Consider the following 20,982-nt stretch of genomic DNA (forward strand, 5'->3'; position numbering starts at 1 on the left):
TTTTGAGATGGAGTCTCGCTCTGTCGCCCAGGCTGGAGTGCAGTGGCACGATCTCGGCTCACCACAAGCTCCGCCCCCCAGGTTTACGCCATTCTCCTGCCTCAGCCTCCCGAGCAGCTGGGACTACAGGCGCCCGCCACCACCACGCCCTGCTAGTTTTTTATATTTTTAGTAGAGACGGGGTTTCACCATGTTAGTCAGGATGATCTCGATCTCCTGACCTCGTGATTCGCCGGCCTCGGCCTCCCAAAGTGCTGGGATTACAGGCGTGAGCCACCACGCCTGGCAACATACTGTTGATTCATATATATGGCTACCATATTAAGTGCTAATACTTCATTGTTGCATGTCTCTGTAAAAGTAGCTGTTATCCAGCTTAGGAATAGTTTTTATTTTAATTCATCTCTTTATGGCGTAAAAATTCTGGATCTGAATAAATAACTCTATCCATTGAATATCCTTGAACAAATAACTTAGCCCATCTAAACTTTAGTTTCCTCATCTATCAAATGGAAAAATAATATCTTTCCCAGAAGCTTTTGTGAGAAATAAAATACCATTGTATGTATTGCATAGATACTAGAAAGTCATAAAATCCATTGTCCTTTCCTAACTCAAAACGGAGCTACATTTCCCAGCCCCATTTTATCTCTATAGGAATATGCAACTAGCTCTTGCCAATAGAACATAAGCAGAAATGACAAGTGTCACCTTGAAACCAGACAATTTTCCTTTGATTTCACAGAACTTCTCTATGCCATCTGCCTCCACCCCTTAAAAACTATCTCCCTGCTAGATAGTGTGAACACAACCTTGGAATTTAAAATCCAAATGTGTGATTTTTAACATAACATACGAATATTCCAGGATCACAATGGAAAGAAAATAGGTTATCATTATTGGTTAACATTTTTGTTTAATGTGTGTAATAACATATCGCTAAGAACAAAATAGAGGGGGAGAACTGCTTCCTCTAAATTAAAAATCCCAAGGAGTTTGCTTTTGTATTTGTTTTGAAATTTTACTGAAAACTTGATCAAGGAAAAACATTCTAGAAAAATATTCATTTATAAAGAAAGTGGCTCTTACATTAGGACATTGACAGTGTAACCTTGGTTATATCAGGAATTATGAATAAATGCTGAGGACAAGGACTTTAAAGAAGCATCTAATCAAATGCATTCCTTTTATAGATAAGTAACTTTCATCCCAGGGAGGGAAAGTGACTTCCCCATGGCTGATCTAGGCCCAGCTCTGTTTATATAATTCATACGCTTTTCTCTCCTGAGACCAAAGCTAACTTTCTAAATTGAAGCTTAAAAATAAAATTAAAATCTATTACTGTGCAATCATCCACTGGTTTATTTTAAGACATTACGCTGCTTCAAGTAGTTTGAAAAATTTAGTATTGACTAAAATAGGCTCACAACTCACTGAGACTCAGGAGTAACAAGAGATTGTAGGATTGGTGCTGTAGTTGTTTATTTCTCTTTTTTCATTTAGGTTTTTTTTTTTTCGTTTTGTTTTTTTTTTTTTTTTTTCTTTTCCCCTCCCACCTCTTCAATTTAAAAAATAACCTTTACTTTGTTTTTTTTTTTTTTTTTTAGTTTTTTTTTTTTTTTTTTTGAGATGGAGTCTGGCTCTGTAGCCCAGCCTGGAGTGCAGTGGCCAGATCTCAGCTCACTGCAAGCTCCGTCTTCCGGGTTTACGCCATTCTCCTGCCTCAGCCTCCCGAGTAGCTGGGACTACAGGCGCCCACCACCACGCCCGGCTAGTTTTTTATATTTTTTTAAGTAGAGACAGGGTTTCACTGGGTTAGTCAGGATGGTCTCGATCTCCTGACCTCGTGATCCGCCCGTCTCGGCCTCCCAAAGTGCTGGGATTACAGGCTTGCGCCACCGCGCCCGGCCTATTTTTTTTTTACCTTCCTTTTTTTCTGCCAAACTAGATCATCTAAATGATGAGTCAAGTTTTACGCATGTCTCCTTAGTTTACCAAGGACATTTAAATTAAAACAGCCTAAAAGGTGGAAGCTATTGTTCTTGATTTGAGGAAGCATTTTATTCATATATAAATATTGATGTAGGCAGAGAAGGTTGGCCTTGAGCTTGGTATTAAATAATAAAATAAATAGGAACAGAGACTTTGGGATAGGTGTAACATAGCAAGAAAACCTCAGGGAAGGGAACAGTATGATGGGATAATGATGCATAGCATTTAAAGATACAGAATATGGATATTTTAGAAATCAGGCAACAAGCATGAGCTTCATCCATGGAGCTGGTGTTTCAAGATTGTGATCTGCATGTCACTGGCAGAAAGGAAGATAAATTTAGTGGTATACAGATTTTTCATTTTCCCAGTTATATATTCCTTGTGATAAAAATCAGGAAAATATAACTAGAACATGGAATCTAAGAAGAAAGTGGGATTAAAAACAACAAAAGCAGAAAATAATTTACATGATTATGCCAAAAATCGTTATGAACATGTTTCATGAAACCCTGATGCTTCGGATGCACTGCTAAAGACAATATGATTTAGTGGTATTCTGACTTAGGGGAAATGTGGTATATTTCTTTGTGATTCATTATGATGGCACAAGGATCCCACCAATGTAGGTTTCCTGTAAGAACCCCATTTGTCCACTTTTCTAGCCCACATCTCAGGATGACAACAGAGAAGAAAAAAGAGTCAAAAATTATGGATAGAATTTGATGAGCTGGCCGTGGCAACATGACAAAAAGAGTAAACTCTTCTAGTTCAGAGTACACAATGAGCAATGGAAAACATAGATAATAGCATTCTGCATTATGTATTTCATTGATGAATGATATACTGTTGTATCAATGTAATTGTCACAAGTGATTAATACAACCATTATCTATAATCACCTCTAAGTCAGCCACCAGGTTAATAGTCCATGGTGACTACCACTCCGGTGACTGATTTAGAGATGATTAAAAAAAGGTTTCTCTTGTGAAGCTTATGTAGTGGAGGAAGGGGTAAGAGACTGAGGAGTAAAACAAGTGCCCAAACAACACAAGGCAGAAATCATGTTTTCTTAAGGTGGGTGACAATGCTCTTGGAGGAGTTAATGGAATAATAATGATAGTGATAATAATAGTAATATTGTTGCCTTCCATTTGCCAAGCTCTTCCCATTTGTCAGGCACATTTTTAATGCAGTATGTTTCTTAATCCTTGGAGCAACCCTGTGGATACTGGTGATATTGGGCTCGGATATATTAAATGATTTATATAAAGTCACACCACTAGTAAGTGGCAAAGCTGGTGTTGGAACCTGAGCTGTCTGACTCCAGTGGTGAACATTCTTAAAAACTGCTTCAAGTTGTTTTGGTATTAAGATCAGTGAAGGCACTGTTGAAGAGATGCCATTGATTTAAGCCTTAAAGTCATAGAGATGAGATGGTAGTGATGCATTAAGGAGCCATTCGAAACAGAAAGAGATTGAGATTCAATGTGAGTGTAAGACTGGTTAAACACAGAAAAATATTCACAGATTGGTTCTTTCACAAGCTGGGAAATTATAGAAAACAAGACTGGAAAGTTCCTGCGACCAGATTTTTACATACTAGAAACAATAGCTTGCGCTCAATTGAACCTACCAAATTATTGAGACATGAGGAAGGTATATATCAGGGGCTCACTGGGCCATGATGGGAGTCAAATAGTGTTGTGATTAAGAGCATGAATCTCAGAGCAGACAACTTTGAGTTTCTGTCCCAGTACTTGAACTTGATCCCTGCAGGTAAATGAACCCCTCAAAGTCTCAATTTTCTCATCTGCAGTGATACCATCAGTGTTAACAGTAAATGTAACTGTGGTTATGAGAAAGCAGATCATTTACACATGGTGCTTGCTGTGGTGCATGTAGTTAGTGCTTAGTAAGTGCTAGCTTTTACAATTAAGGTGAAAAGCATACACTGGAGATGAGAGAGAAATTGACAGCAGGCACATAACTTAATAAGCTACTGACACATTCCAGATGAGAGCAGACAAAATCATGAACTAGGACAGTGGCAATGGCAACTGAAAAGAGGACAGTTACACAAGATATTTCAGAGGCATAAGTGCCTTCATGATTCATTAGATGTGGGAGGCAGATACATGACTCTGAGTGTTCACTCTTGGCTCACTGGGGCAATGGTTGTTCTCTCCCAGATATAGAACAATCAGGAAGGAATTATAGTTTGAAAAAGAAATCATGCATCCAGAATCTGTTCTAGCATATTGACAATGAATTAAAAATATTCTTCAAATCTTATCGATCTACCTCAGGGGAAATATTTTTCTCAACTCTAGTCCAGATAAAACTAGTATTAAAAGAGATGATTCAGGTGGTGGATGCAAGGACTCTCACATAGCATTAAATTTCCTGGTGAGTAAATTCTGTCCTGTGAAATTCTTCTTCTATTATTCTGTTTATATCAAAGAGAATGTTTTGATTTGGTGCTAATTGCTGTTTAGTCAAGCTCTAATATCCTTTTCTCTGTCTTTCTCTCATTTTCAACATATTCAAAGTCTAGGGAACACAAATATATGCACTTAAAGTGTAAGAGTATTCACTTGTTTTTAAACCATATTTTTATATCACTTATATTTTTGATAAATGTTCTGGTTTTCCAATTATGGTCCTTGTATTAACTTTCCTTTGAAAAATTAATTTCATTAAAAAACCATGTATCAAGGAATACTATGCAGTCACACAAAATGAGAACATGTTCTTTGCAAGAACATGGATGGAGTTGGAAGCCACTATCCTTATCGAGCTAACACAGGAAAAGAAAACCAAATACCGCATGTTCTCACTTGTAAGTGGGGGCTAAATGATGATAACACATGGACACATAGAAGGGAACAACAGACACTGGGGCCTTTGGGAAGGTAGAGGTTGGGAGGAGGGAGAGGATCAAGAAAAATAACTAATAGGTACTAGGCTTAATACCTGGGTGATGAAGTAATCCGTACAACAAACCCTCATGACATAAGTTTGCCTATATAAAAACTTGTACATGTACCCCTGAACCTAAAAGTTAAAATAAGTAATAAAATTCATTGTGCATTCAAAACACAGACACACACACACACACACACACACACACACACACACACGAATCAATTAAAGAAAAATAATAGGAATCAGAAGTATAGTCACTCCCTGGATATAACAAAGCTTGAATGAATAAGGGTTGGAAAATCCTTCACTAAGCTATGTCACAATTTGGCAATATTCTTGCCCAGTTACAAAAGAGGCATCTTAAAGGGAGATACATTTACCACAAGTGTAAAAGAAAGTCATGTTATAATTGGCTAAGATTGAGCTCCTGATAATTTCCCAAGAAAATTGTAAACATAACTTCCTTGTAGACATTCATTAGTTACAGAGCTATACTTTGAAGATAAGAATAGCTCAAAAATCAAGCAAATATCGAGCAAAAACTTCCAATCATTAAAAAATCAACTGTCACAGAAATCAGGCTGCCTTTCATTATCAACATTAATGTGCAATTCAGCCCTTTCTCTTCACGGAGCCCATTGAAATAGTACTACACACAAAATACAAACCAGCCGGGTGAGGAGTGGGAGAGAAGGCCAACTATGGAGGCTATCCACAATATTAGGACACACAAAGAAGTTAATGAGATCAGTTACATGATGGTACTCAGTGTGAATCGTAGTATCTTTCAATACTGTTTTGCTGTGATTTCCTTAGGAAGATTAATAGCCTTGTGGGACCTTGTTAATTCTTTTTGCTACGCTTAAAGCAAGTAGATAATTTTCTCCCACAAGTGTCTCTTAATAGATAGTAAATTCCCTAGATCATTCTCCACATGAGACATTGGGGAGGTGGTAATGTGAGGCTCTGTGATGTAAAATCAACCCTTCTGTCCCCACCATTAGTCCTTCATACCACTCTTGGGCTCAAAACAACTAAACAAGAAACCTTCTACTCATGAGTTTGTGGGTTCTGTTTTAGAGTGCTGGAATAATTATAGAAATAGGAATATACAACAGAACTTAATGGCCAATTTCTCATTCTGGAAGCATGAAGAATTGGAGATTAATTTTACGTGGTGTGTGTGTGTGTGTGTGTGTGTGTGTGTGTGTGTGTTTTCTTTCGCAGATGGGAGACTTCAGTTCTAAGGCAATCCTTAACTTTTCCTTTTTGAATCAAATGAAAGATTGTTCTAGGCCGAGCGCTATGGCTCACGCCTGTTAATTCCAGCACTTTTGGAGGCCGAGGCAGGGGGATCATGAGGTCGGGAGATCGAGACCATCCTGGCTAAGACGGTGAAACACTCTCTCTACTAAAAAATACAAAAAATTAGCTGGGCATGGTCCCGGGCGCCTAAAGTCCCAGCTACTGGGGAAGCTGAGGCAGGAGAATTGCGTGAACCCAGGAGGCGGAGCTTGCAGTGAGCCGAGATCACTGCACTCCAGCCTTGGAGACAGACCGAGACTCCTTATAAAAAAAAAAAAAAAAAAAAAAAATTGTTCTAATACTTGATGGTCAGGTTTCTTGTGCATAAGGGAACAGAAGGCCATTTTAAAATACTATACTCATGCATTACTATGACCTTCTTTCAGATTCTTTTTTCCAAATAAAAGAGCCTTTATGAGACATTTGCAAATGCTCAAAACAATGTTACAATCAGATAATTCTTTGCTTTGGAGGATGGTACTTTTGAAAGTAGAATCATAAATTTCCATCTTTGTGTAGGTCCTTTATTTGCTTCTCTCTGTAAAGTAGATGAAGACCTGATTCCAAATTATTCCACATGCAAAAAATATTTCCTATGAATTCTAGAAAATGATCAGGTATTTGTGACTAAATCAACATAAAACAGCTCAACTCTTGGAAATATGTTTCAAATAACATCTTAATAGATGGTAAGCTGAGAACACAATGTTTGTATTTGAAATTTAAACATATATAAATTAACATAATTTTAAAAGGAGTAGTTGGATTAATCTACATAGAGGATATAAGCAGCATTGTTGAGAGTTGAAACTGGCCACCCATGAGATAGATCTGGTCTGGAAACGTATCTAAGTTGCCCGACATAGAGTTTTAAATTAATAATTGATACTATTAGAAGTCATGAGATTTAACATAAAAATATTTACTTTTAGCTTGTCTTAAAATAAATCTCAGTTCCTGACCATATTATCATGCACATCTGATAATCATAATTAATATTAGTAAGAACTACTATTGACCAAACATTCACTAAGTGCCAGCTATCATTCTAAGCATTTCATTTTATTTATATTTTGCATAAACACTGTCTCCCTGTGATGCAATTTTTTAAATGCACATTAGGCATCTGGAAAAGCTGATCTCAGAGATTCAATACATTTGCCCGATGTCTATAGCTTATAACTGATGCAACTGGGATTTGAACCCAATCCTCTCTGATACTCAAGAATTGTTCTGTTATCCACTGATGGATAAGTTTAAAATATTAAACTACTGAATGGAGAATGGGTCCATATCCACTATGCTCACTTTTCTGCATTTGTAAAAAATTCACTCTTCCTGTGTGAAATGTGGCGATTTCAGTACATTATGAAACAAACTTTCTTAAAAAAATATTCTAATAAATATTTTCTTTTTTTCATAATTGGTATTCATTTTTCCTTAAATAAATTAGGGAATAATTTACTAACCCAATTTGAATCCAATTTGCCCAAATTGGTAGAATATATTTATATTTATCTATTCTACTTGAATTTCAATTATAATTTTCTCTAGAAAATTAAGACACTTCATTTAATTTTCTGATTATCATTCATAGAGATGTATTGAAAAACCTTCTAAATCATATATAACAAAATTTCAACTCTGGAAAGGTCACTTGAAATTCTTTGCAAGTGCATCTTACCAGAAGTTGTCTTCACTACTTCAGTGGTATTTCTTAGACCAACAAATGAGAATTGATAAAGCCTCCAGGATCTTGTGTCACCCACTTCAACAGAACTTCGCTTCCATTGATAAACAATTTCTTCACGTGGATAGCCATCTGCCATGAGATAGGAAAGCTCACATTAAAAATGATTATAATTAGCATATGTAGCAATATATAGCAACAATCTTCTATGAACACAACACTGAGGTAAAGACTGAGAAAGATAGTTACAAGCTAGATGAGGATCTTGGACCAAAGGGCATTGCAGTGAGGACATAAATTACAATGACATTGCATCCTAATGGGAAGTAAGATTCAAAACTCCAAAGGTCAAATTTACTCTTGAAAATAATTTAAATGACATAGAAGGTATACTACATGTGGTTTTATATATGCCATATGCATACTTTCCATCATCTGGAATAGTGCATACCAACTGACCAGTCCATAATAAATAGTAGAAATACAAAGTCTTGTATCACAGTGAAAAACAGTTAATAGAGCAAGATTTTGAGTCACATAGAAACAGAAAATAGTAAGACAGAACAGACTCAAAACTTCTCCAAAGAATGCATTTGAGGTGGAAGATAGTTGGAAAAATAAACTAAACTATTTATTATCTTTCTTTCTCAATTTGCCAGGACTCAATTTTAATATACACAGAAATACACAATTAAAAGTAGTAATAAGTAGAAATACTAAGAGGATGATATCAATGAGCTTGTACTAATAGAACAGAAAGTATTCGTTGAAAACATCACACTGGCAGATGAGATAAATTTGTGGTTATGAGTACCATTTCCCAGCCATTCTACCTTGGATAAGTGTATATTTTTCCTCTTAAATTGTTTGTTCCCTTATAGGGAGGATAATAGTACTTATCTCATGGAATTGATGGTCAATGTATATTTGTTGAATGGACAAACATTATTATGAAGTCAACTGCAGAATTAACTTTTTCAAGAAAATAAATGAAAACCAGAAGCCATTTTAACAGCTTGTGTACTAATAATGCTAATTATTATGTGATAATAAATAATAATGGCATGTAAAGATTACTTTGATTATGAACACTGATTGAGTACTTGGAATAAAATCCCACATAGTTCCTCCTGTCTGTTCCCTTTGATGCAGCCTTATCTATTATATGTTTATATTAATTAAAGAGGGAGGAAAAAAAGAGTCTGTAGAGAACTATTGCAGGAGATGGAGAGGGGTATGATAGGATGTGATGAAAACTGAGGAAAACAGTGGTAATATCCAGCCTGGGCAACATGGCGAAGCCCCATCTCTACAAAAAATACAAAAATTAGCTGGGTATGGTGGTGCATTCCTAAAATCCCAGCTACTCTGGAGGCCGAGGTGGAAGGATCACTCGAGCCCCAGAAGCAAAGGCTGCAGCGAGCCGAAATCACACCACTGCACACTCCAGCCTGGGCAACAGAATGAGACCCTGTCAAAAACAACAAAACAAAACAAAACAACAAACGATGATATGAGGCAACTTTGTGCAGAGAATGTACTGGTAACTGAATTGTTCAGATAGCAATAAGTAATGTTAAATTGTGTTTGGGTTCAGAGGACCATTTTCGACTGGCCACCTGATGGCACAGAAATCAACAGTTCTTGAGTTTTAGCTGACACAAGAAAGAAGTAGACCCACTTGGAAAATTAAAAGCAAGGAAAGCTAATCTCTCTAAAACTCAGGGAAAATTTAACTTTATAATTAAATATATTTTATTATTTGATTTAGTAAAACATGAAATAAGTTTTATAATGAGAATTTTTCTAGATAAATATGATGTACAGTGATATTTTTCCTCTGTTTTTCTCTGGTATTGATGAAGTGATAAACACGTGATTACTTCTCTGATCATCAACTTTTTTCAAACTGTGATTGCTATGACTTAGTGGACCCCCTGGTTAAGAAATTACCTTTCTACAAACATAATTTTAAAATCTATAATCAGATTTTTATTCTGTCCAATATGCACAACTGGCAGACAAAAATTGTAAAAGAAGTGATTGACCTTTCATGGATGCTGAACAAATAGTAAGGAAAACGTTTTGGGAAATGTAAGTTTGCTTGACTTTGATTCAGGCAGAAAATATCTGTAAAGGTTACTAAAGCATAATCTGCATTAGATCATCATGGATCTTCTTGCTACATTCTATTATCTATCTGATAAAAATAATAAATGTAAAAATAATGGTTTTATATTTGATCTTATTGTGTGTCAAATAGTAGTTCACATATATTTTATCAATGAAATAATTTTGCTGTGGGACAGGCCTTAACTAGCAATGTGCTGCTATAGTCCCTTCCTAGGCCCATAGGAGAAAAAGGAAGAGGATATATAATTAAAGATTGCACCCTTTCTATTGAGTCCAGCGTTGGCCTTACAATCCATTAAAAAAAAAAAAAAAAAAAAAAAAAAAGGCTCTAGGCAACCAATATATTAAAAGTATGCAACTCAATGAAACCTATTTGTAATTCTTAATAAAATAAGTCCTTCTTTTGCAGGAATCACCCTAATCGGAGCAAGCTGAGATTAGGATGAAAGAGATGGTCAAAATCATTGAAGTTAGTAACATAACTTAATACAACTTTGAAATTCGTTATGTTTCTGTCAATTAATTAAAATGGCAATCAGAAAGACTGTAAGTGAGGGAGGATACAAATGGAGAAGGAATATTACTTACAACTGGAGAACTCCAAGGGGCAGGAGTGTTCATCCATTGGGAAGTTGTGCAATTGTAATTGGCACTCGGCATCAATTGTCAACCTAAGTAGAAAGATACTAAACATAAGATGGATTTTAGACATAATTTTAAATTGTAAATTTGCACGAATTTAAATGATTTTTTTTTTTGTAGAGAATATCTCACATTCTGATTGAAAACACAAAGTAATCCCCAATGAAGATATCCACCAAGTCCAGGAAAATATTACATAAGACTTAATGTAGTCTGTTCATTTTCACAGACCAAATAATGGCACCTCACTTACCTCAAATATATTTATTGAAAATTTATGATCACTTAAGTTTTTGGTTTTGGTTTTTCTCTTTGCAAATTAATTGCTCACGTGAAACTGCTCAGTGAATATATTTAACAGAACCAACTGTTTTAAGAACTTAAGCTCATTTATTGTTTGCATGTAAATGAATGTTGATAATTCTAAGATCTTATCTGCTAATTAAAGCAGGACCTTCTGTTTGAAAGAACTTGTTAGCTGTCAGATTTAATTGCTAAAGGTGAGTTTAAAAATACCTGTGTTGCTCAATGGTGTGGCATTCATTCTACACTACACTGTCACTAAATAGGATATTCTAGAGGATGCCATTAAATAGGTATTATAGAGTAGAAGAATATCTAATGGAATACAATAAATGTTAAATGCACATACACAGACATATTTGAAAAATGTTTGCCAATAAATCTTAATTAGTTTAAGTCTTATTAGTTAGTGCTTGTTAAAGCTTACGGATTTTCTCAGTCTCAAGTCCTGGACTGGAACTCCAGGAGGGAGAAGATTTGAAAGTCAGATGTCTTTACCACCTTTGGGTAAGTATGAATATAGTCTCAAATTGTAATGGTAATGGGTGGATGATTTTTAAAATTTCATATTTTTAGCTATATTTCTTACATTGTACAGATATTATTGTTGATATAATAAAAGTATTATTTTAGGGAAATTTTTTTAAAGAGATTTTCCAATTAGTATAACTTTTAATTGAAAAGAATTAAGAATCTCTCATTCTATGATATAACGGAGCAATTGCTGATGTTAAAATATATTTAATAATTATTGAGCCCTTAATTAACCATGAAGCACTGGGTAGAGTGAATTGTTTCCTCATTTAACAAGTATTATCATGCATTTATTGTACCTGAACTTGTCCAAAGTAACATAACTAGAGGCACAGTTGAAATTTGGGCCCAGGATTATCTACCTTCAAAACCGGAGGCTTTGATCATTGTTACTATATATTTATATGCTCTTCAAAGGGAAGAATAGTTTTAGTCATAAAGGAAGCTACAATTAAATTTGACATTTTATTAGTATTACTACTCCAAATTAAACTGGAATTATTAAAATTGAAAATAATATAATTGCAGATACAAACATAGATACAGATCTAAATGTCTTTGGGCATGCACAAAAACACAAACACACTCATAGCTCTTTTTAGATAGCCAGAACAAAATCGTCTCTCTATATAGACTGGTAACCATTCAAGCTTTGATTGAATCTCCATTAGTGACACTTTTGAGGTGGCTTTCATAATTAGCTAATGTAGTGATTCCACAAATTAAGTCCAAAAATGACTACAATGTTATAAGAACAATAAAGACACTTGAGATAGTATGATTGACTTCATATTTCAAAAGCTGGACTGAGCTCTGATGTATCAGGGGAATTTTGTACCCACTAGATTCTAAATTCAGGCATTGGCCAGATGACATGGCTGACACCTATAATCCCCAGACTTTGGGAGACTGAGTTGCGGACTGCTTGAACCCAGGAGTTCAAGACTACATGGGCAACATAGTGAGACCATCTCTACAAAAAAATACAAAAAAATTCTTAGCAGGGTGTAGTGGCACATGCCTGTGGTCACAGCCACTTGGGAGGCTGAGGTGGGAAGATCACTTGAACCTCTGGGAGGTAGAGGTTGCAGTGAGGCCAGATCACATCACTGCACTCCAGCCTGGGTGACAGAGTGAGACCCTGTCTCTAAATAAATAAATAAATAAATAAATAAAAATTCAGTTATTACTATATCTCTAAGTTTACGAAAGCCATGATGAACATAAAATGCCTGGAATGAATTTATTTTGGAATTGTGGCTTTTTCTAATAACTGATATAATTGATACAGATTTTGGAGCCACTTTCAAGTATTAAATTTTGTATGTTGAGCAAGCACATTTAACATGAATCATTTGAAGCTAGAAGTTCTCAGATACGAAGATTTAGAATTGCATTATTCTTATTTTGATTAAAATGTATAATAATTTTATTTTGATTAAAATGTATAAATAATTTTAATTTTTCTATATTTACTATTTATCAGGCTCTATGTTAATCACTTTACTTATCACCCTGATTTGTCCTTATAGTAACTCCATAAGGTCAGAATAAATATCTCTGTTTTATAGAAATTAAAGAAATGAAGGTAAAAGAGTCTGCTCAATTGTGGTGCCAAGGTCGGGGGAGAGGCAGTACAGGGTGGGACAGTGTGGTTGTGCTTTCTTTGCCAATAATTTCCATCAGTTCTCACTTAATTTTCCTAAATAAAAATGTAACCATGTAAAAACATCATGCTTACTATGCAAACAAAGCTTCTAACACCAAAAGTCCTCCTACCAGATAGCTGCCCCTAAGTGCCTTTATATAGAAATGCTGGAGAGTTGCCCTAGTTCCTGCAGATAGTAAGACAGAGAGCTAAGAACCAAAGTCAGATGTCTGATTCCTAAGACTATGTACTCACCTATTATTTTATCTAATAATGTACTCCCACCAATGAGAAACTTCAATGTAAAAAATGTTTTACATGCAAAGTATGAAGTGCTAAGATAATGGCATAAAAAGATTATTTTATTAAAGTAGCATTTTACTCTAATTTCAAAATTTAATTTCAGAGGCTGAAAGATAGCTCCTTCAACTTTCTCCCAAGTATGTCTATTCCCAAGATAGACAATAAATTAAGTTAAACAGCCTATTAACATAATGGGAAGTGGGGTGCCAGGAGATGAAAGATAATAGATTCTAGGTGTTTGCTATTGTGAAGCTAAAAAGAGAAGAATGTATGGAGACATACACATCAAAAATTCTCTTTTAGCAACTATTTCTTTGGAAATGAACATATTTCCAAGCATAAGAGGTGGCAGTTCCAAGGATGACCAGTTATGTTTTAATTTTTGTGTTCTAAAGTACCAGAACACGCAAACACACAAAAAGCCAAGACAGGTGCAAAGGTCAGATGATCTTGCAAGACAAAGGAAATTTCAGGTCAGTTGTGAGAAAAAAAAAAGGTTTACACAACAGCTGTGGAAAAATAAGCTTTGCCTATAATTAGTGCTTTGATAAAGCTCATTGATAGCAGAAAGAAAAAAACTAATGTTGTGATGTCATATACTATTTGATAACATGCCAACCAAGACGTAGTCTTGACCTTTCTTTCTTTCTTTCTTTCTTTCTTTCTTTCTTTCTTTCTTTCTTTCTTTCTTTCTTTCTTTCTTTCTTTCTTTCTTTCTTTCTTTCTGAGACTTGTGACTGCTTTTTGTGTTTGTTTGTTTGTTTGTTTTCTTCCTAACAATTACTCCTTTCCTTTTGCAAAAGAATACCTTAGGGTATAGAGCACTCGACCATCATTCCAAATTCTCAGCATCCTGTTGGGGGTGGTGATCCAGTGTGCATCAGCCTTTTTGGAGTTTCTGAAGAAAGTGTCTGGAATCCAGATTTTCCCCACCATGTTGCTGTTCAATCGGAGGACTTTAATGGTGCTGTTAAATTTCAAACGTCGGTCATACCATGTTTGCGCAAAAAATATATCAATAGTGTATTCCTGTTTTAATAAAATGATAAAACAGAAAATTTGTACACAGTAAGATTATGTTGTTGGATATTTGTATATTTCATTCCTATTCTCTTTGCCAATCTGAAGCAAAGCTATCTTGGCTTTGAATAATCCAAAAGAAAGCTAGAGTTTTGCTGAGGAGATTACCATTTCACCCATCTTTTGTAGATATGTTCGATACTTTTATGAAAAAGTAGACCTGTCTAAGTGAGTTCTGGCAAAAGAGCATAGCTTTGATCCTTTACTTTCCTTTACTTTCCATGTCTATGACAATCCTTTACTTTCAATGTCTATAGAGCAGAGCATTGTGTTGTTTTGAGCTAGCTAGTTCCTTTCTGTGAGGGCTGTCTCGTGCATTGTAGGATGTTTAGAAGCATTCCTAGCCTCTACTCCTTAGATGACAGTAGCAAACCACAAACCCACACTCAATGTTGCCAAGTAATGACAACTAAAATTGCCTTCAGACACAGTCAAACATCCCCTGAAAGGGAAAAAAAAAAAAAAGTCCAGATTCAGAGCCATGGCTATAGAGTGAAACAAAGTATAGAACGTGCAAAAAAGTCCTAAGCAGGAGATCTGGAAACTCAGTTGGCCTATATTAAAGTGGGGATCATAAAGAACCTAACTGGGTAGGCTGTGTTAGGATAGAAAAAGGGAATCAACAAAAGGTGCTTTGCATCATGCCTGGCAGAGAGCAAACATCCAAGAAGAGGGGTTTTTTTTTCACTATTTACTTGTAATGTTCTTTTCTCTAAACACGATGAAATTAACAATTAAAAATAATTTCTAATACTGTGCTAATCTCTATTACAAAATGCATTCTTAAATGCTATAGTGACAAATTACTGTAATTATTTCCATCAAGTATACATATCACTAAACTGGAGAGTGCTTTACTTCAGTAAAATAAAAGCAGATATGGTGTGAAATTCAGACCATTAGGCCTGAGTCTTTTGTCTCATTCACATTGTTCTGTTTTCTTTCCTTGCACCACCTCCCACTGGGTGTTGTTGTGATTAGCTACATTTCTACCCCGGAAAGCCATTCTACCCTTGTTTACCATTTAGTTTCCTTTTTACAGTCTACAAGTAATGAGGAAAGAACCTGTTTTATGAAATCCTTTGTCAACCAATTAGTGATGTGCCAGTAGAAAGAATAATTAATTAATTTAGATTCTACATTTTGGCAAGAAAAGCCATGAATAAAAAACTTTGAGTCTTAAAACTGATATTTCACAATCTTTGATCCTAGAACAGTTCTGGGGACTGTTATTCCTAAAACAAGAAAGTTCTGCATTTAAATAAACTATCTGTATAGCTTCTACTTCTTAGATATTTATAATTTATTTCAGAACTCTAAATATTCTGAGAATTATGGCTATAAAGAAGTTAGAATTTGTTCAATGATTAAACAAGCAAACTTATTAGCTTGGAGTATGCAGGTGATGGTATATCACCTCAAGTGGCATATCAATCTCTCTGACTTAGCAGAGCATCTTTATTGCTAGTTTGGTAAAAATGGTTTTAAAGTTATAGTATCACTGTATTATATCAAATATAATATTGTATAATATAGAATATTATATTACATTATGTTATGTTGTACTTCATTCTGCTCTACTCTATTTTATGTTCTCTATTATATGATATTTTGGACTCCAGTCTAGTTTTGTATTTCACATTTGGGTAGAAAGTGTTACATAAGAACAGAATTACATTTATTATTACACCTGACACACTATTTTATCTGAGAAACATTTCTGATTTGAACCAAACTATCGACATTCTAATAAGTATTTGAGTACTCTATCCTATTTTGTAGTCAGTAGCACTTGGCAAGTAAACACCAATTGATGAATTTCAACAGCATAGCGTATTTACACAAATTAATTATATATATAATCCTACTTAATTCTCATAACAAAAATAGTTAACATTTAGTTATCTTCGTATTACAAGAAAAAAAGGATCTGGATGACTGTCTTTCACTTCTAATGTTTTAAACTTAAACTTTTTGCTGGCATGTTTCTTGCTCTTTCCATGACATCACATTTTCTCTCAAACATGATAATAAAATAGACAAAGAGTTTTACTTGGAAACTCACCATATTGATAGCGTTCACTGGACCAATGCTATTCACATACATGTCTGTGTGAATTAATGTTGGTTTCACTGTAAAGAGAAACATAGAAATGTGTGCACGTAGACAGGTGCAAGATTTTAATGTTTTAATCTTTGTTTTCTAGAATAGATTTATTTAGCTACATTAGAAGTAATTTATTCACAACTAATTTGGTACCAGTTACTAATTCACCACATTTGAATAACTATTTTGTTTTCAAAGAAGTATCTTTTTTAAGTATGCACATGCAATAAGCACGCATAGTAGAGTTTTGAAACCAATTATCCTTTTAAAACTAACATAAAAATGAATAAATTAGAAAATGCTTCTCTTGGCTTTTCTCCATCTTTCTCTCAGATATCGTGAATTTTACCATGTTTCCTTCAAGCTCTGAAACTGACTTGAGCATGTCCCTGACTTGACCCATATAGAAAAATAATTGCTTAATAACTCAGAAAAAATATACATTCAGAACATGAAATGGACATAAAGAGCAAACTGGTAATATAAATTGGTTTTGGATCACAATTCCCTGTTGATTCCTTTAATTACCACATTATCCTCACACACTTCTCACCAACACAAAATTAATCTTCCTTGATGATTTATTGTACACTGTGATACCACAGATAATATGAGAAAATCGTATGGAAACCCATTACATACCTATTTGTCAGAGAAGACTGATATGAAAAATCTATAGTATAATATCCATGACTAAATGCATGGTCCCCATTTTTATTTAACATTTAATGAACAACAAGAGCGTTAGTCTCTTCTTTATTTTTTTCCTTGAATGTGTCATGTCCTAACTCACTGTGGTGGACTGAATTGTCTATAACCAGCATTCACATTCTTGCCTTCTCCTGGGTGAGGCTATTCCTCCACCTCTCGACTTTGGGCTGGATCATCTGATTGGCTTTGGCTAATAGTATATATACAAAAGTGAGTGTACCAGTGCTAGGCCTAAACATTCAGCCTCATGAGATTCTACATACTCTCTGGCTGTTTTCTACTACTATGAGAAGGGTTATTCTAGCTAGGCGCTGGTCCCAGGAGTAGAACGAGGAACATGCACAGTACAGTTCACCTAAATAAGCAGTTCCAGCTTGCTTTAGCCTAGATTAGTATATCTCTCAGGGGGGTATTACATAAATGTTTGTTGTCATATGTCATTGAGATTTTCTGGTTGTTTGTTACACAACAACAGGTAAACAACATATCCACTCTTTACTATTATTGTCTTGTTTGACTTGTTTATGTTGCTTCATAAAGGGGTCATTGCTTTTTTTTTCTACAGCTTCTGTCTGAGATATCTAGGAATATTTGGATTTCTAACTCTAGCTCTCAAGCTTCACTTGAAAATAATATTTCTTCATTTTGAACTTATTGACACTCCTCTCACTCCTAGGCCGGAATGCTACTTTTACAACATATAAAAAAGTATAATTTAAATCTTCCTTGCTCTTGAACTACACTGATGTTTTTTTTCTAATCAAGTAGACATGTTTATGTGCTCCTATCTATAGCACAACACAAAAGACTTTAACAAACCTCCTATATCAGGCCGAAGTTTATTGTCATATCCTTCCAGCAGATTGTTTAAGATGACAGTGACATCACCTTCAGGAACTTTTGGAGTCAAGACCCATGTTTTGTTAGAAGCATAATCTTCATAGTCATCATCAGATTTTTGGCTAGTGAAGCTAAGAAAAAAACATATTGGTCAAAAACATATAGATTATACTCAAGTTGACTTTTATCCACAGACCACCAGTGGAAAAGAAGAAATAAAACAGGATTAAAGCAACGTTTAAACTGAAAAGTCTCACTTGAGGGTAATTCTAATTAAACTGCACAGATGGAGACTAAATGTATTCAAGTGCACACTTCGGGTTTTCAAAATTCTTTGCCCTCCCATGTACAAATACACCATGTTTTGCCAGTTACTTTTACTTTTCCCATATTTGATATTCTTTCTGCCTACTTCCCAGTCTCCTGAAGGAATTATAAGGAAACTATTTGTGTGAAAGTGATAGTTAAATGACCATACGTAGTCTAAGAATTCAGGTATAATGTCTCCTCTTTCCTCCTTTGAAGAGTTCACTTGCCTCAACTTATTAATGAAAGTAAGAGACTGATAATTAGATTCCCTCCCACAAACTGCCAGACATGTCTCTCCCCACTAACTTGAACACTAAGAAGAGAGCTCAGTCTCTCTGCCTTTGCTTCCCCCAGGGTGTGTTTATGTGTATTTCCCCCCTCACTAGCACTGAAGGCAAGGGCGGTTCTTTTGTCTTTGGTTGTTAAGAACCAGGTACTATGTAGAAAAATGTGGTTACACCCTTTATGATGGCAAATATTTTTAAGCTGGAAACTCATACCAATGGTTAATATACTACAGTCGTAGAAATGAAGTGACCTGTTATAACTGATCAAAGGCTACATAGTGTTCTTTGATTGTATTCACTATACCCAAACCTGTCAGAAACCCCTTCAGCAACTGGGCTGGAAGCCACTTGAGAATGACTCTGGAAGGGGACTGGAATTCCTATAGCTTACCAATCCCCTCCCCCAAGCCCCAGGGCAACCCCGCCAAAATGATGATATTTTCCAGATCCAAGGGCAACGCAGGCCCTTGCAAAATCTGCCATTTTCATTTTTTATCAGCACTGAATGAATATTGGTTACTTTTGTAGTTTAGAGTAAAATTAAAAAAAAATACAAACTTAAAATACAACATTTCCCACCCCTGCCCCCATCTTTAACTTATTTTTCTAAACATATAGTATAGAATGAATTCTGTCAGCTATGATGCAATTGCCACATTTACCTTGAATAAATAAATGTATATATTCATATATTCTCAAGCCAGATTTATCACCTTTCTTCAGTCATACTCAGTCATCAAGTATATATACATACACAAGGTAGTTAAATATACATACCTATGTGTGTATGTATGTGTGTACACATGAATGCACATATATGTTTTATGTACTTCGTATATATAGATCTTGATGACTAAATATTGCAGAAGATGATTATGTGATTAATCTGGTTTGAAAGTAAGGATAGAGGATGAAGTCTTAAGAGTAATTACTGTCATGGGTCAACTTAGTGATTACAGTAACCTCTTTTTTTCATTCCTTTAAAGTTTTATGACTAGGAAACATCATGAAAATATATCTGCAAAAGACCTAACATACTGTGTCTTACATCTTGCACTTTAGTGAGCATAGGAAATTTAAAGGAGCATTAATTTCACACAGTGCCCATAGTGGGTATAATGGGCTGGGCAATGCTTCCGTCAGCTCTCAGAGAGTAAAGCCTCCATGCAAGCAGAGGCCAGTGTGCTGCTAGAAAAAAAAAAAAAAAAAAAAAATCCCTCTTGGGCCTCAATTCATCATTTCTCCAGGGCACCGCTGAACTCTGCCTAATAAAACTTTAATCCTCTGACCCAAATCTTACTGGTTTAGGGAAAGAAAAAAAAGGCTCTCTGGCAAAGTAATTTTCAAATCCCTCCAATGACTCTTGAGAAAAGAATATGGTTGGTTCGTCAGATACCATAATAGAATTTATTACAGTTTAAATTGTTCACGCAAAACTGCCTTTTCAAAAAATCTGTCTCATTCTCTCTCTCCCTCTCTCCTCTCTCTCTCTGTCTCTCTCTCAGGTCTATAAGACATATGCACCCTATTAATTTTTCCTCAAGAAAAGGGGATATGTACTAAATTGTTTGAATTGTTTGTTTATGACACTTCCCATGCCAACAAATAAATGAGTCAATTATAATGGTGCTGTGTTACTGTCATTACTATTATCTGGTAGACCAGGAGGGAAAACACGTAAAGTGAAAAGATAAGGGATACTTTTTTAGAAGTAAGACTATTTCCAGAATGGCTCCAACAATTTCCTCAGATTCATCACCTAGTTTTTTTCACACTTAAGGATGTCTACTTAGCCATCGAGAGGTAAAATAGAGTACTTAAGAGTATATATTTGGGAATCAGGAAATGCTAGTTCTGCTTTCTGGATTCTTGTCTTGCCTGACACTTACTGTTGATGACTTTGGGGGAAGTTATTCAACCTTGCTAAGCCTCAAAGTTTTCATCTTTAAAATAGGTTTAATGTTAGTTCTCATATTACATTCTTGTGTAAGGTTAAGACAATGCTTAAGTGCTTAGCACAGTGCCTGACACACAGTACTGAAAATAAGTCCATGACAATTACTATATTATTAATGAATCAGTAGCATAATTCATTAATAATGGAACAAATATTATTATAAATATTATATCAATCATTTTATAAAGTGGCCACTGATAGATTTATAGCACT

General features: G+C 35.1%; 1 protein-coding gene across 16 annotated transcripts in view; it reads right to left on the reverse strand.

The window, feature by feature from the left end:
* GABRG2 (gamma-aminobutyric acid type A receptor subunit gamma2) overlaps window positions 1-20,982 on the reverse strand; it is a 91,432-nt gene that overhangs the window by 46,444 nt on the left and 24,006 nt on the right. For 10 of the 16 annotated variants that reach the window (XM_031935474.1, XM_031935472.1, XM_031935480.1 and 7 more), the window contains 5 exons: window positions 18,196-18,347; window positions 16,624-16,691; window positions 14,287-14,507; window positions 10,637-10,719; window positions 7,910-8,047 (listed from right to left, as the gene is read on the reverse strand). In XM_031935474.1, the coding sequence (XP_031791334.1) occupies window positions 7,910-8,047; window positions 10,637-10,719; window positions 14,287-14,507; window positions 16,624-16,691; window positions 18,196-18,347 (662 nt within the window). Of the gene's footprint in view, window positions 1-7,909; window positions 8,051-9,269; window positions 9,387-10,636; window positions 10,720-14,286; window positions 14,508-16,623; window positions 16,692-18,195; window positions 18,348-20,982 lie in introns of all 16 variants that reach the window. The other 6 variants (XM_031935470.1, XM_023218874.1, XM_031935473.1 and 3 more) reach the window with 3 other exon arrangements.

Source organism: Piliocolobus tephrosceles, chromosome 4 (assembly GCF_002776525.5).
Source record: "Piliocolobus tephrosceles isolate RC106 chromosome 4, ASM277652v3, whole genome shotgun sequence".
Lineage (NCBI taxonomy): Eukaryota > Metazoa > Chordata > Mammalia > Primates > Cercopithecidae > Piliocolobus > Piliocolobus tephrosceles.